General features: G+C 47.9%; 7 protein-coding genes across 7 annotated transcripts; 3 read left to right on the top strand and 4 right to left on the bottom strand.

The window, feature by feature from the left end:
- Positions 1 to 1,134: 1,134 nt before the first annotated feature.
- FOXG_04545 (CMGC protein kinase) lies at positions 1,135 to 2,433 on the bottom strand (the record flags this gene model as incomplete). Its single annotated transcript, XM_018382576.1, has 2 exons — positions 1,883 to 2,433; positions 1,135 to 1,829 (listed from the first exon to the last, which is right to left on the bottom strand). The coding sequence occupies exons 1-2, from the start codon at positions 2,415 to 2,417 to the stop codon at positions 1,135 to 1,137; spliced, it is 1,230 nt and encodes a 409-aa protein (XP_018239312.1). The 5' UTR covers positions 2,418 to 2,433.
- Positions 2,434 to 2,692: 259 nt separating this feature from the next.
- Positions 2,693 to 4,298, bottom strand: FOXG_04546 (uncharacterized protein; the record flags this gene model as incomplete). Its single annotated transcript, XM_018382577.1, has 3 exons — positions 2,693 to 3,558; positions 3,608 to 3,926; positions 3,972 to 4,298. 3 exons carry the CDS (start codon positions 4,296 to 4,298, stop codon positions 2,693 to 2,695), a joined length of 1,512 nt encoding a protein of 503 aa, XP_018239313.1.
- A 296-nt stretch (positions 4,299 to 4,594) lies between these two features.
- Positions 4,595 to 6,204, top strand: FOXG_18850 (uncharacterized protein). The gene is made up of 2 exons (XM_018398987.1): positions 4,595 to 5,310; positions 5,360 to 6,204. Exons 1-2 carry the CDS (start codon positions 4,900 to 4,902, stop codon positions 6,173 to 6,175), a joined length of 1,227 nt encoding a protein of 408 aa, XP_018239314.1. The 5' UTR covers positions 4,595 to 4,899; the 3' UTR covers positions 6,176 to 6,204.
- Positions 6,205 to 6,242: 38 nt separating this feature from the next.
- FOXG_04547 (uncharacterized protein) lies at positions 6,243 to 10,752 on the top strand (the record flags this gene model as incomplete). The annotated part of the gene is made up of 9 exons (XM_018382578.1): positions 6,243 to 6,250; positions 6,472 to 6,501; positions 6,850 to 7,516; positions 7,676 to 7,920; positions 7,979 to 8,637; positions 9,253 to 9,356; positions 9,410 to 9,869; positions 9,921 to 10,478; positions 10,727 to 10,752. 9 exons carry the CDS (start codon positions 6,243 to 6,245, stop codon positions 10,750 to 10,752), a joined length of 2,757 nt encoding a protein of 918 aa, XP_018239315.1.
- A 616-nt stretch (positions 10,753 to 11,368) lies between these two features.
- On the bottom strand, positions 11,369 to 13,021 carry FOXG_04548 (uncharacterized protein; the record flags this gene model as incomplete). Its single annotated transcript, XM_018382579.1, has 1 exon — positions 11,369 to 13,021. Exon 1 carries the CDS (start codon positions 12,890 to 12,892, stop codon positions 11,369 to 11,371), a length of 1,524 nt encoding a protein of 507 aa, XP_018239316.1. The 5' UTR covers positions 12,893 to 13,021.
- A 1,670-nt stretch (positions 13,022 to 14,691) lies between these two features.
- FOXG_04549 (uncharacterized protein) lies at positions 14,692 to 15,545 on the top strand (the record flags this gene model as incomplete). Its single annotated transcript, XM_018382580.1, has 2 exons — positions 14,692 to 15,036; positions 15,093 to 15,545. 2 exons carry the CDS (start codon positions 14,692 to 14,694, stop codon positions 15,543 to 15,545), a joined length of 798 nt encoding a protein of 265 aa, XP_018239317.1.
- Positions 15,546 to 15,889: 344 nt separating this feature from the next.
- On the bottom strand, positions 15,890 to 17,919 carry FOXG_04550 (glucose 1-dehydrogenase; the record flags this gene model as incomplete). The annotated part of the gene is made up of 3 exons (XM_018382581.1): positions 17,732 to 17,919; positions 16,966 to 17,673; positions 15,890 to 16,863 (listed from the first exon to the last, which is right to left on the bottom strand). The coding sequence occupies exons 1-3, from the start codon at positions 17,838 to 17,840 to the stop codon at positions 15,890 to 15,892; spliced, it is 1,791 nt and encodes a 596-aa protein (XP_018239318.1). The 5' UTR covers positions 17,841 to 17,919.
- Between the last annotated feature and the right edge of the window lie 519 nt (positions 17,920 to 18,438).

Raw genomic sequence — 18,438 nt, forward strand, 5'->3', positions numbered from 1 at the left:
TGGCTGTAACGAAGCCAAATCTCCTACTGGAGCAAAAGACGTGCTGAGCTAGCTAGGTACAGGATACCCCGCTTCCTTCACCATCCAGCATACCAATGGCACAAAAGGTGCTGTATTTCTCAAGCCCGTCACCCGTCAGCGGGTTCGAGGGCAATCTATTGTCGAACTTTTTCCACCGACCAGAATTCTCTCGCGCATCACTACATCTGCTGACGCAGTCCACAATCTCCAGTAACCAAGTTGTAGCTCGTAGTCGACTGTCGCGGCGGCAGGGAAAAACCTCGGGAAGGGATCAGAGGCCGACGGTGCGGCTTGCCTTTAAAGGAGAAAAACCCATCGCAATCGGCGTCGTTGATCGGAAGGATGTCGCTACGAATGCCCGGGGCATCGCCCTCCGATATCTAAGGCGTTCTGGTTCTGAGGTGCCGCCATTAGATCCGACAAAGGTGTTGTCAGAGAAGGCGAACTCTCCAAAATTCCTTCTCTGAAAACTGCTGTTAGGGAGCCGATAGCGTCCCCGCAGTTTTTGTGTGGTCGCGTGGCCTGCAGAAAATCCCGCTCCTAGCACCGCACTAACAGTGCGTGCCAAGAAAGAATTTTTACAGGAGAGAGTTGTGGTTGCAAGAATGATTCTTATGCAATTCCTTAGCATAGGGTAGTTTGCAGAAAGTTGGTGGAACAAAGATTGTTAGAACCAGTTCGCAGGCTACATTTAAATGGCCGTGTATCACGAGCGCTGCTATGTCGCTACTAGCAGGTTGAAAACTCAATGGCAATTTCATGCATATTCCCTCACGAGAGACATCTGTTCAAGCAGGGTCCTGGCGATACTTTTATCGCCTGCAGACAAGCACGGTCATTTCTGTCAATCTGAATGCATGCCAATTTTGTGTCCCAAAGCTTCGGTTTTCTTGGCTAAAGCCAAGCTCCGAGACTTTCTAAATTCTCCGACCTTTGGCCCAATTTTTGTATGTCGCTATTTATAGATAAGCTTATACGGGTTCTCCCGGCACCATTGTCGGCAGCTCGCAAAACGCCCTGCTAGCCACGAGTTGATCTTTAACTGTAGCAACCCGCCTGGACTAGACTTTGATGTGAAATAAAAGGTATGTGAACTATTACCGCTTGCAATTTCTAAACTCCATACCTGTCCATAAGCGCCTTGAATGAGGCATCTTCCAGAAGTTCTCCTGCACTCAGCCGTTCCTCAGGCAAATAAGAAAAATCCTGTCGTAGTATAGAGAGCACCAGCTGTTGCTCAGCAGGCTTAATGGTATCCCGTGATTGAGTGACTTTTGATTCTAAAGACATTTTCGGATCCGGAACTTTACTCTGATCGTACCAGCTCTCATCTGGTTCTCCACCGCCGTCATGTGAGCCTTTCCACGACAGAGGCAGAGGCCCCAGCACTCTGACAAGAAGTCCAACCACAGAGCGAAATCCGCCACCGAAGAACCCAGAACCGAAGAGAGGCCACTTCAGGTAAAGCTCAGCAAAGATGCACATGTAGCTCCACATATCAGAGGCAAAAGTCGGATTTATCTGGTGCATACGCTCAGGCGCGCAGTATCCGACAGGTACCTGAAGCTTGAAGTCTACTTCAGTGCCAGATCGGATGGCGAGCCCAAAGTCACCGAGAGTTATGGTATCTTGAACAACAAAGCTGTCCTTTGGAGTCATTGGTGCAACCAATTGCCCATTCTTCCACATCTCTTGGTCCGTGAGCAATTCAATTTTCTGAGGGCGACCAAGAATCTGATACTTGGTGGTTAAATCAGCACCAGTCTCAAATGAGGAAAGACCAAACATCACGTTGGCGCTGTTGAGGTCTGTCAAGCGTGGTCAGTTGTGCGGAGGTTAGCGTTGAGGAGTTAGGACCAACCTCGATGTACCATTCCACTATCGTGCAGTGTCTTAAGTGCTTGGAGCAGCTGCTTTGCAGCTGATCTCCGAACAATTGTAGACGTCTCCCGGGCGTAATCTCTCAGATTGGGGCCCTTGAGGGGGAAAACAAGGACTCGATGAGGATTTCTGGCGGCGCCGGGCAACAAGAACGTGTCCTGGTATATCAAGAGACGTGACGTGTCTGGCACACAACTGATGATCTCATTCTGCCTAAGAAACTCTCGCTCGCCCCCGGGGTCGGCTGTCATGATTTTAAGGGCGACGTCTTTTCCCTTGTGCATGTCGTAGGCTATCCAGACAGTTGAGAATCCACCATGACCTAGCTTGTGCTCAATTCGATATCTACCCGCGACAACTTCACCAATGCGGATGGGAAGGTAGAGTCCCTCCTCATATCGGTTGATTGGTTCGCACGCATCTTCGACGTCACACTCGCCATCTAAGTCTACGAAGTCACCCCAGACGGAAGATGAGTTAGTAACACCATTCAGCTCAGAAATTTGCGTGTTCATGGCAGCGTCTTTTGGGAGAGGATTTAGGAGAGGCGGGGTGATGCCTAGGACCGAATAATGTGCAGAATTCCTGATGGTGATTGGAAGCCGAATCCAGAAAAACAATTGTCGCTCGCCTTCGTGCAGCCTTAGGCCATCCTGATTGCCTTATATGTAAGGACCAACTGAACTGTTGTGATTGCTATCAGTTTCATCAGCCCCTCGCGTTACTTTGGAAATAAGGATTTTAGGATTAGTGGACTTATACTAGGCAGAATAATGTCGATGAATGGCATTCACGAGGTCAGGCTGCCAATGCCGTGCTTCATGAAAGAACCATGGCCTAAGTATGACTCTTTTCTCCAATCCCAAGGCGGAAGCCTGGAACTCAGGTACCTTGACAATATTGTTGAGCCAAATGTCTTGTCAAGGGACGTCACAACCTCCTGGCCTCCTCGGATACCCGATCTCACAGCTCCATCCATGTATCCCCTCCAAACCGAAGACGTTTCTGTCCCAACAAAATGAATATTCCCAAACGGCTCAGCGATCGCTTTTCCAGACTCAACCGCCAAGAACCCAGGTCTCCAAACAGGACCAGGTCCGCCTTGAGCCCAAGGATCCTTCGTCCAGTCTTTCTCAATGACATTGATAGGTTCCGGTATATTATCCACAACAGTGCCAAATGCAGTGCAGATGTCTTGCAATACAACCTGTTTTCGTTCTTCAGCTGGTAGTCTCGACCACTTCCTCCCTGGATCGCCAGCGTGAAAGCAAGTTATGCTATATTGACCATCTTGCGGAATGCAAGTATCATGCGTGAAGACGACTGGCCCATCGGTGGAACTACACACGCCTGAGAGACCTGCAGAATGCCACCATGGCTCTGCATATACAAGGATTGTTTTGGTGTAATATCCTGATTTGGCAGAGTCGCCGAGCTTTTTCTTGGCTGGTGGCAGACTTGGCTCGAAGTGGATGAGAGGGTATAATGGGGTCGGCACTGACACGATGACTCTGTCTGCTCTGTAGACATCGCCATTGATAGTCTCGACGAAACAGCCCTCGCCTTCCTTCTGCGTGATGGCCTTAACCGCGCTTGAGATCTTCACACTGCCTGCGTTGAGGCCAGCAGCAAGACGATCGCAGAATGCTTGGTTGCCTATACATATCGTTAGTCAAATCTGCGACAAATGGCTGATAAAGCTTACCCTGCCGATTACGAAGGTACTGGGCCCCGTCCTTGAAGTCAGAGATGACGTTCTTCAGACCTGTACCCCTCTTTAATATGTCAAGAAAGAACAGAGCGCTGGGTTCGTCGCTTTCAACACCGAGTAAGCTGCGCGTGATGCTGTTGACGAGGACTGAAGCACTGGGATTCTTGAAACCCGCGATGAATTCCGCGACTGTCATGGAATCAAGGTACTTTGCGTCTGGAACGTTAGAAGGATCGTCGATGTCACATCTTTCAGCATAATCTGACAGAATCTGCATGAACTGCTCAACTTCCTTGAGCTGTTCCGGCTCAAGCTATGAATGGTCAGACTTGTTCACAAAGTTACATGACAAACTCACTTTTGCTGGCATCTCGAAAGGGATGCAATGGACCTGCCCCATTTCATCTCTGTAAAGACTATTCCCCTCTGTACGCTGCTCAACAAGATCGAAGCCAAACTCTTTGGCCAGCTTGTAGATCTCAGACTGGCTTGTATCATTGATCCAGGATGCTCCTAGATCAACGACACCATTACCGTCAGAAGCCTGAACGGACAAGGCCTTGCCTCCTACGCGGTCCATTGCTTCAAGGACGATGTAAGACAGGCCAGCATTGTGGACTTCTCTTGCAGCTCGGAGACCGCTCAGTCCGGCGCCAACAATAACGACTTGGAAGTTTTGTGCCATTTTGCAAGTAGATCTGGATGGGAAGCGATTTGGATTGGCATTATTGGGATGGAAAGTACCAAATCTTTTATAGATTTCATGGTGGTTCTTTCACGAACTTCGGAGTTACATGCTGTTATCGAGCCGCTATCGTGTGAAGCTTGTTGGTCACTTACCAGCCCTCAATGGTCTCCATCGTCTAAGCCTTTTTAGTTTAGCGCACAAGGACTGCCAATGAAGACAAAGAAGTGTTCCCCGCAGCGCGGCTCGATAAGATAAGAACCTCTAGTGCCATGTTCCACCCGTGGATCGCCGGACTAACAACCTTTTCCCTTCTGTTCTCAGACTCTCCTCTCTAATATTTTGCCATTTTGAAAAGGGCTTTAATGACCAGATACTTACTATTGGATGATGGACATGACCCAAGCTTCCTTAGACCGGCAATTCTCATCCCGGGAAACTCCTCGATATCCAACGACATTCCGAGTCTGGCAACGTCGCACCAAAACGGGATGCCTCACCTGTCGCTCAAGAAAGAAGAAATGCGATGAGACCAAGCCGTGGTGTGGTGCCTGTCGACGTAATGGGATAAGTTGTATCTGGCTTCAATATAAACAACCCGATGCCCTTCAGACTCGTCCCAGAAATGAAGCTCTCACCCTTCCAAACGACAACAATTGGCTCTTCTACAGCGAAGCATGTAACCTTACAAACCTATCCTCACTCCTGCTACAACATTACACCTCTCAACAGCTGTGATACTACCAGCGGAAGGCCCTCTCTAAACCCATTTATCTCTTTTGTTCTTCCTCCAGCCGAGACCGATGACGTGCTTATGCACTCGGTCCTGGCCGTCAGCGGTGCACATTTGTCCTTCAGATTACAAGACGCGGCTGATGTGGAGATGGCTGCACGGAAGCACTATATCTTTGCTATACGTGGCGTTCAACAAGTCATTACCAGTGACCAAGTCAAGGATAAGTCTGACATTCTTCGTCTACTGTTGGTCACCTCTTTCCTGTCACAATACGAGGTCAGTTTGAAAAGTTTGAGACATGTGACAAGGAATGACACGATACTAGATTCTAATGAACACACCAAAGACTGCCTTGCACCATCATCTAAAGGCTATTCACCATCTCTTTCTGCACCTCCTTCGTCTGGGGTATCGACCTCCGCTCGAGTTACAAGAATTCGACATGATATTGAGCTTCACATATGAAGGATTTATATTTCTTGCCTCCTGCAACACTACTCAGTCGATCGATACCAATGACCTATTACCTGAATCAATTACTGACCATCTTCGTCCATTAACAATGTCACCTTATTTCGGGTGCATGCTGGCGGATTCTCATTCTCTATTCGAGTTGATACCACTTATACAAAAACTATATCTCTCACGTTTGACGTTTGAGTCATTGGGCTTACCGACCTTGTCGCTTGAACTTTGGGCAACCTACGAGACACTGCATGATATAATCGAGTCTTGGACGTCACCAGAAGCAAGCGCAGAGCGGATAATGGCCGGTGAAGTCGTACGCAATGCTTTGGCAGTGTTTCTAGAATGCGCTCTGAAATGCTATGAACAATTAGATCACGAGAGTATTGAGACAAAGGCCAAGGTTGTGATCGACACAGCTGTCCAGCTCGGGAACTCCTCTTATGCAACCCATATAGTTTGGGCTCTGGCTGTCGCCGGATCTTCCGTTGTCGACGACATCTATCGCAGAAAGCTTGGGGAATTTCTCAGCGGGTCGCGTTACAAGATGCGGCACTTGGAGGTCGTGCAGCGAAGCCTAGACTTGTTTTGGGCTGAACTAAACCCAAAAATGTTCGGACCATTTGAATTCCATGGATTGATGGAGAAGCAGGGAATATCCCTATCTATTATGTAGTTGCGAAATTGAGGAACCAGTTAATCGCCTTTAATTCTATTGCGTTGGCTATGAGCTGGTACCGCTGATGTCGATGTAAGCTGTTGACCACGGTTCTCAGCTAATAAATAACTTGTCTATTTGTGTGTCGCTGATGAAAGTATCACCCCGATAAGTTATTTACTGGTCTTATTAATCAATTGGATGGGTTCTATTTTAGTGATGGGTTTATTTAATAGAATCAGTTCCGCTTCTCGCTATCTCGTCTTGATAGAAAGATAGGCTCCTGGCTACTTACTGGCTTCGCTACATAATAGCGTGGGTCAGGGCGACTGGGATACTGAAGCGTAAGTCTGAGCACGCTAAATGTCTTGAGTCAGGGACCTGTCACCACGAATCTGGTATTTAGCTTGTGCTTCCCCACAAAGCCAGCTCTGACCATGCTCTTACATACTCTCATGACGATTCTTTTGCTATAACCCAGCAGTCTCATCGATATTGATGATTGACAGCCATTTCTAGTTAACTATCTAGCAAGTTCAGAATGCCTAGCGGGGCCCGATCACGCAGTGGATGCGCCGCATGCAAGTCCCAACGGGTAAATACAGTGACGATACCAGACGACCATACACAAACGCGCTGACAGATTCATCATGACAGTTGAAGTGCGATGAGACTTGGCCGTCTTGCAGCAGATGTACTCGCCTCGATATGAACTGTTCTGGGCCGATTATCCGTCTGAGATGGTCACAAAAGCACCAAGCACGTCCCGATAACAGACTCCAAAAGCGAACAACACATACGAAGCAGAGTCTACAGCCATCGACGACCAGGCACTCCAACATTACAGGCCAGCCGGAAGCTACTCCCCTGGATTCAAACCTCTCTTCGGTATTTGACCCTGCTGCCGTGGATGGAAATTATGCCCTTTCTCCCAGCCATGGCGGTGATGGCTGGATCGACGAAGCGTTTGGAGACATGATGCCGGAACTCATGTCATTTGGTCTCATACCGAATGCTACTGCGACATCAATCCAGACTCCAGAACTGCTGCAAATGGCAGAAGAATTTGGCCCTACAATTGAGACGGCGGGGTTGAGCCCAAAAGAGCCAATACACCCAGAGGGGGAAATTTCAGCATCACCCATAACATCTTTACCGATCGATACAAACCGACCGCAAAGCGTCTCATCTCAACCAGTGCAGGTCGCTGGGGCGCCGCGGCCTTACATTTCGACAGTTGTCGACCGACCTCTCAACGATTACAGTACCATTCTCGTCGAGTATTACTTCAAAGACACAGCCGCTATACTCGCCCTATACGACAGCGAGATGAACCCATTTCGGTCAACCGTCTCTCGCGTATGGACATCCTCGGAGCTCATATACTGTACATTGCAGAGCATGGCTGCATCGTTTCTCTCCAATGTCTATCCTCAGTTGCTACATACTGGACTGTACTTTCGACAAAAAGCCATCCGTCTTCTTAATGACCTTGATGACTCTGCAATCCATGAACAGGCGCTGATTGCCTTATTTATGATTGGTGGTACAGCTAGCTGGTTCGACATCAACGACACTGGTTCTGAGTATTTTCCCCGTCTTAAGAAACATGTACAGAGTCTGAAGACTTCCGGTCGCATGGCGCCGACAGGACAAAGCCAAGCTTTTTTCGAGAATACTTTGGCTTGCTGGGAAATGTTCCTGGCTTTTGTGGTTGATGGGGATGAGAATGAAGTTTTCGACTCGCCGCATTTACCACTGTTGTAAGTTCACTTGGCAATCACGACCGTCAATCTTTGAATGCACTCTAACTCTGATCAGACCGGCAGATCCAGATCCAGAACCTAGATCAATATTCCCCGTGGTCCAAATACCACATCCTGTAACTGGAGTCGCGCACGAGATCCATACTACTCTCGCAAGGGTCGGCCGTTTGGTCAGAAGAAATCGTCGTCGTGCCATGTCCAAACAATTCCTCACACGGGAGAGTATTCTGGAGGCACATCGCGAGGTCGATGAAGCAGCTGAATTAGAGATATTTCTCACCAACCTGCAGGTTCCATTAGAGTCCGCAATAGTGCAAACGGGCGACTCACAAACACCGACCTGGCATCTCACAGCCCTCGCAGAAGTATATCGATTTGTTGGCCTTATTCAGCTGTATCATGTCTTTCCCGACACTCTTGTATCAAGGGTGAGCCTTCAGAACTCACATGCTGGTGGAGATGTTGCTCAAGCATCTGCCCACGAAGCGGAGGAGAGGTTAAGACAGTTCACGCTCAAGGCCGTCGAAATCCTCCGCTCCATACCTGCTGAATCTGGGACCAAAGACTTCCATCCATTCTTGATCGTCGCAGTCTGCAGTGGACTAACAATTCCAATAGTCGAAGTGTCGGCTTCTCCACAGGCCATGGCGGGCTTGGAGAACTCGTTGGCTCTAGTTGTGGCTGATGTTCATCGGGCGCGGGGATTTCTGAGAGGTCGACTACAGCTGCTTTTGCATTCTCTACCAAAGAACCCAATTCAGCGGTGTATAGACATAGTTGAGGCTACTTGGGTGGAGACAGACAATCGTCATGAGAGTTCAGGACGACCTGCGTACTGGATGGATGTGATGATGCAGAATAACTGGGAGACTTTTATGGCATGATGACTGGCGTTAGATCCGATACCAAAGATGAGCAGTCACTATCAGCAATTGTTTTGCACGGGAGACGTGAAATGCCTCAATTGGCAAATGCCTCGACCGCTTAATCTAAATGTAATCGGCACGGAATGTGACACAAGGAAGCAATGTGATTGTCATGCCAAAGATCGTCTCTGTAATGGAGGTACCTAAGTGCACTACCTAGCGCAGGACAGAGGGAGACTAGCCTGGAATATCCTCTTTTAGTAGGTCGTTACGATTGTGCTCCGCTAAACGAGGCGCCCAGTCACAACTCACATGCTTATCGAGTCGGGTGCATTTCGACGTTGGGCAAAGAAAATGCTCGCCTATAACCTTAAATAAGGCTCTTGTTGGTTGATGGAAAATAGCAGAGGTCCAAGTAAGCGAAATTAGTAAACGATAATGAGATTCGACCGTCTACTTCCAGTTCTCCCCCTCGCTGGGCTTACCATCGGCTGCAACCACCATCACGACGACAAGAAATGGTCTGCCGAAGAGTTGGCCGAACTTGAGGCAAAATGGGGTTTTGATGTAAGGCCATTCTTTTCACATTCCCCCGAACACCTTGACTGAAAGTCAGATAGTGGGCATTCGGCGGCATTGGCACTTTCGCGCACCTGAATCATGTCAAATGCCTGACAGAGCCAACCGAGCCCTACGACATCGCTATTATTGGCGCTCCATTCGACACCGCCGTGACGTATCGACCCGGTGCACGATTTGGTCCAAGAAGTATTCGTCACGCATCCGGTCGCCAGCACTCGCTCCGCGGCTACAATCCTCGAGCAGACATCAATCCATATCAAAACTGGGCCAAGATCGTGGATTGCGGAGATATCCCTATAACACCTATTGATAATGATATTGCTCAGAAGCAGATGACGCAGGCACTGGAGCAATTGGGAATGCGCAAGACTGTATCGTCTATCTCCTCGAAACCCAAGCTGTTCACGCTCGGTGGCGATCATAGCTTGACTTTGCCTGCTCTTCGAGCATTAAAGAAGGTCTATGGTGATCGCGAGATCCAAGTCCTTCATTTCGATGGTATGTGAGCACGCCTAAATATGCCTATCTTGTGCTAATGCGTACCTGTAGCCCATCTTGACACATGGAACCCTCATGCATATCCATCTTACTGGGGAACAACGCCTTTCAACCATGGATCCATGTTCTGGCTAGCTAATCAGGAAGGACTACTCTCCAACTCGTCATCCCATCCTTCCGTCCACGCGGGCTTGCGAACACGACTCACTGGCATCCAAGACAACGAAGACGATACTGCGCAGAACTGGATTCGTTTCTCAGCTGACGACATCGACAAAATTGGCACTCAAGGTATAATCGGCGGCATAATGAAGCTTCTAGGCACCGAAAACCTGGTGTACCTCTCGGTAGACATTGACGTCCTTGACCCAGCCTTTGCACCAGGAACAGGGACACCTGAGCCTGGAGGCTGGTCTACCAGGGAATTTATAAACATCCTCAGAGGCATCGAAGATCTGAACTTGGTCGGCGCTGATGTCGTGGAAGTTTCGCCTGTCTATCAAGGAGCGGGTGAAGAGACGACATTTGCAGCTGCACAGGTCGTTTATGAGATTTTGACGTCTATGGTCAAGAGAGGACTACAGGATCTAGGAAGGTCGGACAAGGCTAGTAAGGATGAGTTATAGTTATGCCTGCTCAACTCATCGCCACCACGAAAACAAGAATGGAGAAAGATACGGGTCCACCTGACATAACATCCAAGAGTAGACTAAAGGAGGACAGCTAATCTGATCTGTATTTCGTGAAAAAGAGTCAAGCAAGCTTTACTCATTAAAACAATTATCATGTAATTTTGACATTTCGTCATATTCCATATTCCTAAAAAATAATTGACCGATGAAATTATGAAGAAATAGCTATTGGAGAGGGTGTTGCAGGGTAGGCACCATCTTCTCAGACTGGCTTGTATCATTGATCCAGGATGCTCCTAGATCAACGACACTATTACCATTAGAAGCCTGGACGGACAAGGTCTTGCCTCCTATGCGGTCCATTTAATATCAGATTTAACTTCGGAGTCAGAACCGTTAAATGCACTTATAATCTGGAAAAATTAAGCACTGCGAGCGTTGTATTTATCACCACTAGTTAACACTTCTAGTACTTGCGATGTTAGAATATGCGCTAAAGATTAAATTCTGCGCTATAAAATCGAACAGTCCACCTTTACTATAACGAGTAAAATATTAAGAAATATTACCTTCTTCTCTTTTAATATATCTTCGAAGATCCACAAGTATATAAAGTCCTAGTGATATTTCTTAGGACTAGACCATTACCTGGAATGCCATCTTACTTACAAATTTACTTAGGAGCCTAATCTAAAAAAGCTAATATAATAGGAGTTGTATTATTAATCTTTAAGGAATATTAAGTTTTAATAAAAAATTAAAAAAAAATTAAAGTAACGTCTTTTATAAATTAGTTTTAAAACTTAAATATATTATACTTCTAGCCTTATTGCATCCTGCCTCTTCTTCCTGTTTAATACCTCAGGCTTATAGACGAGGGTCCCTTAGCGACCAAGTAGACTCTCCATCCAGCGCGATTTTTTCCCAACATCCAAAGACAGGCTGGAATAAACCAATGAACCCTTCATCATCGTCATCGTGAGACCATCCACAAGCCCCAACCATGCTTGTAGGATGCGGCTTTGAGGTTGCACTATTATGGATAAAGCCAAGGGCTTCAGGATTGACCTGGGCAGCAAGAAACGCAAGTGATCCCATAAATCCCAGCCCCGTAGGAATAACTAATTCTTTAGCATTTCCGATACTTGAGTAATTATCGAACTCTGCACGGCCTTGACTGTCGAAGGTTTGCCGCGCCTTCGTGAACTGTATGGTTTCCAGTGTATTATACTTCTTTGAAGTTGTGGCGCGCACATTGACGACCTCTTCATTGTAACCAATGTACATGGAAGTACACGTACCTCGCCTTCCTCCGATATTAAGGTGATAGTCACCGTAGGCCAGTTGCATACCTACCACTTGCTTATTGCCACCAATCTCAGTGTGGTAACAAACAATCCTGTCGAGCTTTCCCTTAGTCCGATAGAACCAACTCGTATCAAAGCGCGTTGTTGTCGGCGAGATGCCATTCCATAACCATCGAGGATACTCCAGGTGCTGATAGTATTGGGTCTGGGCTACATAGCCAGGCTTGTATCGCTCCCAAAGACGAGTGGGTGCAAGGATTGTGTCAAGTTCCCCTCCATATTGGGAATCAATATCGTAGTTGAGTTGCTCGAACAACTTGGCTTTGTTCGCATCGGATGAAACCTTATCCGATGAAATGGTAAAGTTGGAATGGGTACGCTGGTCTTCCACCTCATGGTATGTAATCCCATTAACATAATCCCATTCTTTATGGTTAATCTCCTTCTTCCGCTTCTCAATGCATTGGGTCCTTGCTTTGGCGACTGCAGCTTGGAGATCTTCGATTGCCTTTGCAAGATTTTGTTCATATTTATCCTTTGACGAATCTGTACCATCGATGTCAATGCAGTATTTGCACCGAGTCCAAAGCGCAGATATATACAGCGTACCAAAGGGAATAATGAAGGGAAGACAGTACCAAGGGGATTCGTTCTCGATGAATGATGGCGCTTCGAGGCAGAGAAAGGTGAGAGTCGAGTGGAAATTCCTAGCCTGGCTAAGTGGTGGCTGATCCGTCAAGTTCTTGAGTACGAGGTAGATACCGTGAAGTTTCTGTCTCATCATCGTGGCCTCATGTTGTTGAATCTTTTCGTCTACAAGAGCTTCCACCTTGCCCTTGATACTCTCCCAGATATCTGTTGGGCCGCCTGGCCAGAATGCATCTAGCAAGCCCGAGAGCAACGAGCCAATAACCGGCACCTCGCTCAAAACCGAGCAGATGATAACCTTAGTCACTTCCTCGACGTTATCTGAGTTAATATTCTCGTCAGGAATATATAGCCCTGTTGTATTAACAGATGCAGCCTTAAGGACATCGTGTGTCGTTTTTCCGTTAAGACTTTGGTTAAGCTCGTCAGATATCATCTTGTTCGCCTTAGAAACGTTTAGTTAAAATAGATAGAATATAAAATAAGTTATAGAGATATGTAAAGTTAAGGACAATCTCTATCCTTTTATACTTATTTATACTGGAGATTACCAATGGTATAAGCTTTATACTCGTAGTTAGAAATATTCTCTAGATCTCTCTAAACCCCGCTGTGGCTTGCTGTATAAACAGTTCGAGACTCTATTAGTGCTATAGTAGAGCCACAAAAGCTCCGATAACTTTCGGCCCCAACCCCGCTTTCCTCATCAATAGGATAATTACGCATTATCTTCAACGCGTTCTACTTGCAATAAAATATGCCTCTTTCATTACGAGGACAGAATTATTCTATTTTCAAGAGAATTAGGATTATAATGAGATACATATTAGGTATTCTACTCGCGGAAATCTGGGAGAAAGGGGGTTAATAACTCACGCAATATTTGGCATCGTACGTCGGTACCAATCCTGAATATTCGATGGCGGCATTGTGTCGATTAATGCTTGAGGGAAGATGGCAGTTTGGCGGCGGCCAGGACTCTGCAGTACAAAGGTTGGTTAAGGAACTGGGCGACAGGTTGATGCACCAGACCTGGGCTGCTGCGGGGACAACCCTATTCCCCATAAGATCCCCACGCCCAGCTGCTGCTGGTTGATCATGCGAAGCCATGCTTTTGACGGAATTTGGCTGGAATTAGGGTGAAATGGGGCCGTGACTTAAGCTTATTGGCTTGTTATGGCTGTGGCCACTATGATAGAGTTCGGCTAGTAATTTTAGCTAGCTCTTAACTAATACCTAGGTAAGTGGTATGGAGAGTCTAGACTTTATAAGACCCTTGCAGCCACTGGAGATCCATTCTCTGTGTTATATGGCTATTTACTTACTGATAGCAGGTCTCTTCCTGAGTTAAGGCGGTTCAGGGTAATTTTAATATCGCCTATTGTTTTATAAGCACCTTGGAGGCCTGCATTGCAAATAACTGCATTAGCAGACTGCCATGACCTATTAAATGTGATTAATTGAAATTTCATCATATTCCATATTCCTGAAATAATCAGCCGATGAAATCATGAAGAAATGGCTATTGGGGAGGGTGTTGCAGGGTAGGCATTATCTTCAAGACCCCGCAAACAGCTGCCTTGGACGACAACAACACTAGACCAAACTCACGGCGGCTTATCAAGTTCAGTTCGACCCTTCTACCCTTCAAGCACGCTCAGTGTCGTAGGGGGTTCTCTGGCCTAGAATGTTGCCACCTGGTGAGCTAACAAACTGGCCGGGCCTGATCGCCACGAGAAATACCCTTTCAAGCTATCCTAGGCGGTCCCGCATTTACAGTAGCGTAAGCGGTTGAAGGCCCGCTTCTCTGAGACTCCCGTAAAGCTTGTTGAGTCTTGCTCCATTTGGCAAGACGAAGCTAGTCTGCAGGCCACATCATGCAATACCCCACAAGATAACCAAAGCACTCCGGTACTCGAGACGCCGGCTGACTTTCCGCTAGTACAGACTTGGTAATTTTGGATCGCTTCATGTCCAAGTGGTCCGACCGAATGCCAAGCTATTCCCTTCCGGCCTCCACTTCAAGCGTAAGAGATAGCGGACACGAGCGAAAGAAGTGAAGGAGTGACCGGCCAAGTGCCCTTTCTACTTGGCGTGACAAATACACCTTGAACCAGCACAAACAATCGCGTCTGTGGCAAAGAAATCGTATCAGCCAAACAAACGCCTATCATATCGAATACGCTCACACGTCCCTTTACTTTCGCGGTTGAGACCCAACACAGAACATCAATAATGGATCTTGGACTAGGTCTCCAAGGCGATGTAGTGGTGGTGACGGGTGCAGGAGGACAGATAGGCCAGGTTATAGTGGAGGCATTCTTGGCTGCTGGCTGCTTCGTTGGCGGCTTTGATATCGACAAGTCCAAGTTTGTCAAGCAACACCAGAATCTCTTCTGGGTTGCGGTCGACACCACTAGCGAGGCGGGCATGAGTGTTGCATGGAAGAGCGTTGAGGAGCGGTTTAATGCGACTCCTACGCTTTGCGTTTGCGCAGCCGCAGTTGATCTCAGCTTCATCGAGCATCACTCGTCTATTACGAAGATGCCGACTAGTCAATTCCGCAGGACACTTGACATCGTACGTCTGGCCTGATATTTATTTATCTTATACGAGAGTTTCTGACATCGCAGCAGAACACAACAGGGACTTTTATCACGGCCAAGATATGGCTCCAACAGGTGGAGAAAATGCTCAAGAACAACAGCACGAAAACGAACGGCGCAAATGACACACATTCACCAATAGGTCAACCACGAGACAAAAAGGAGAACAACATCTCATTAATAATTATCGGTTCAGAGGCTGGGGACTTTGGAGTTGCCGGTAACCCAGACTATGCAGCAAGTAAAGCTGCAGTTCAATTCGGTCTCGTCATATCCCTAGCACCAGACGCTGCTCGCATCCATCCGTCGGCTAGAGTGAACTCGATCTCCCCTGGAGCTGTCGATACGAATAGATTCAGTGCAGAAATGCTCGGAGGACAGCTCCGGTACACTCAGGTGGATCGAGTCCGAGGCGACGGTTGCTCAGAAGAAGGCGGTGGATGTAGAGGGTATTGCCAAGATGTGTCTGGTGCTGGCGAGTGAGAAGTGGTCTCCTTCAGTTACCGGTCAGAATGTGAGACTCAATGGTGGGAAGAGTGGGAGGCTTTTCTGGAACCAGAATGGTGATGCTTTGTGGTGATATTTGAGAAACAGATATAAATTTACATTGAGAAATTTGCACAGAAACAGTTGACGAGAACTGCAAGGAATGAAATATCATTATAGTCAGTTGTTCAGACTCAACAGAGTATCTTGAGAGGCTTATCGACCGTCTCCACGTAGAGTCAGATTGATGACTAAATGCGAGCGACGTGGCACAAGAGAGCTGAGCATAGTCATAGAGAAAACGAGAGTACTGGTCCATTTCAAAGGTTACGTTATTGGATCTATGAGCTAGGCGTTCTTGTCTTCCAAGCATTTGCTACATCTGTCATGCACTCAAAGGTAATTTCTCCCTTACTGGCGTGATTGGCCTTTGCCCTGAGTTTGGCGACAAACCTGTCAATCATACCAATAACGTGAGACCTGCCAGCGCACTCAGGATGCAAGATGAGTGGGAAGATAGATCCGTATCCAGCACCAGGACCTTCATGTACAAAGCTCTCATTTTCCCACAGCCATTCAAAACGGTCCAGCCACATCTTCTCTATGACGTCTGTACTCACGTAGCCTTGGGTTGTTGCAGAATGTGGGTAGAAGCATAGGGGAGTAGCATCTTCAGTGTACCAACTTCCGGGAATCTCTACCAGAGACGTTTCCGCCTCCTGCGACCCGGGCTCAGGTTGCTCGGCGAAAATTATTGGCTTCATCCAGGTGCTAGCAGGTTGACTGTAGTCTGGAATTGCCGGCTTGCCTTCTGAAAATGCCTTGGGGAGGAAGTAAGGCAAGCTGTCGTGGGAATTTAGGCTCGCGTCGTAGAGAAACCCGTGTTCTTCCAGGAGGCGAACTGTTGACTCCCTGATCTCGTACAGGGGAGCTCGATACCCAACCGGTTTCTTACCCTGGCAGAGGGAAGTGGCTAGCTCGACGCACTTCACAAGTATATCCCTTTCCTGCTGCTCAGACAACGAGTATGCGCTCTCATGGCTGTAGCCATGCAGGCCGATCTCTGCGCCGCTCGCAACAATGGCCTGGGTCTGTCGGGGGTAGCTTTCAATCGAGTGGCCTGGAATGAACCAAGACACATGTTGCGAGATGCCATGCTTGCTGAACACCCTCAACAATCTTTCGACGCCGACGTTGCCGCCGAAGTGGGCAGCCGAGTAGTCGGCGAGTTTGTTCTCTGGGACATGGCCCGTTCCTATCAGCCCCGAGACCGCGTCAAAGTCAACAGAGAGACAGATTCTCAATCTTCGCGCTTCTCAGGAAGATTGGCGGCGGATGAAAGGCACTCTATGCGTCCAGGAATCGCTGGCGGCCTTGGCTTGAAGCTCATCCTGTGTTTCTCTCCATAATAAGCGACCCTCCTGGCCTCCATCGACAGATATGCACTGCCCTGTGATATGGCCAGCAGCTCGATGAGATGCCAAAAATGCCATGCAACGAGCTGCATCACTGGGCTCTGCAATCTTGCGGAGCGACACAGTCGCTTCTGCCTCAGCCCATCTCTCCTTCGGGTCATCTAGCCGATCCCCAATCAATGGGGTGTTGATCCACCCAGGCGCAACGGCGTTGATACGACCTTTTGAGTTGAGCTTCACAATCTCGTTCTTGACGGTCTTTACGAGTCCATACTGAAGACCTGCTTTGCCCGACGCATATTCAGCGTGACCAGCCTGCCCAAAAACGCCTGTTTCGGAGCCGGTGACTACAATAGCGACGTTCTCTAGTTCCTTGCCCGATGCCTCTTGGGCCTGCTTAACTGAAAGAAGAAAGTGCTTGATGGTGAGAAAGGTTCCTCGGACATTGACAGAGTAGACCGCATCCCATCTCCCCGTGTCAATGTCCCAGATCAATGGGTGACTGCTCTCGTCTGTGATGCCAGCATTGGCAATGAGGATTTGGACTGGGCCAAACTTGCTGCTGGCTTCTTCAAATGCCTGAGCAATGGATGATTCAGTTCTCAAATCACCCGAAACATGATGCAGTCTCGTCTTCTGCTCTTCTGAGATTGATAGTGCCTCGACATTCAGCGAGTTCCTATCAAAAGAAGTGACCCGACACCCGTTGGCTGGTCACGAATATTAGCCACAGTGAACGAACTTGGGCCACGATGATTGACGACTAACCAAGAAATTCCTTGACAACAGCCCCGCCGACTCCCCCAGATGCGCCCGTCACAAAGACATGGCAGCTCTCGAGACCAAGAAACGTCCACGGTGAGACCTGGAGAGACATATTCAGGGCGTGGTATTGCTGATAAGCGAGCAGTCGGTTTGGCGTTCTGTTGCAGGCCAAGTCCCTTGAAATACTGCACTCGAACTGTAGAAAGGCCAGAGAGGGGAGAAAGGGACATACCTACTTAGTTACGTCAGGAGTTCTCTACAACCACTACCCTTTCTCGCTGGAACCTGATTAAGTTTAGAAGCTGGTAGCCTAATAAGGAAAGACGGGGCGGCTAAGATACACCCTCGGGGTTGCTGTATCAATACTTGACCATCAGTAAACTTCCCCGCGTCGGCCGGTATTGGGGATCTTTTTGTCGGCAAGGCCGGGGAAGCCTGGTTCGATATGTCGGTAATAGATAAGCCCAATCCTATACTAGTAATTCCTGGCTAGACCTAGCTTTAGAGACATGGTAACTTAGACATCAGACCGAGACCGCGATATGTGACTGTAATCTTGGGAGTCCTTTATCTCTGTTATTGTACCCCTGCCCTGGTATTCCGAGTCTTGTATATACGGGTGTCGTAATAACATTATAGATAAGGCCATGTTTTGAATAGCCGCCAAGTTTCCCTTAAGACGCCTGGAGGCGGACCCTCGCTATCACTTG

The sequence above is a fragment of the Fusarium oxysporum genome, chromosome 4 (genome assembly GCF_000149955.1).
Source record: "Fusarium oxysporum f. sp. lycopersici 4287 chromosome 4, whole genome shotgun sequence".
NCBI lineage: Eukaryota > Fungi > Ascomycota > Sordariomycetes > Hypocreales > Nectriaceae > Fusarium > Fusarium oxysporum.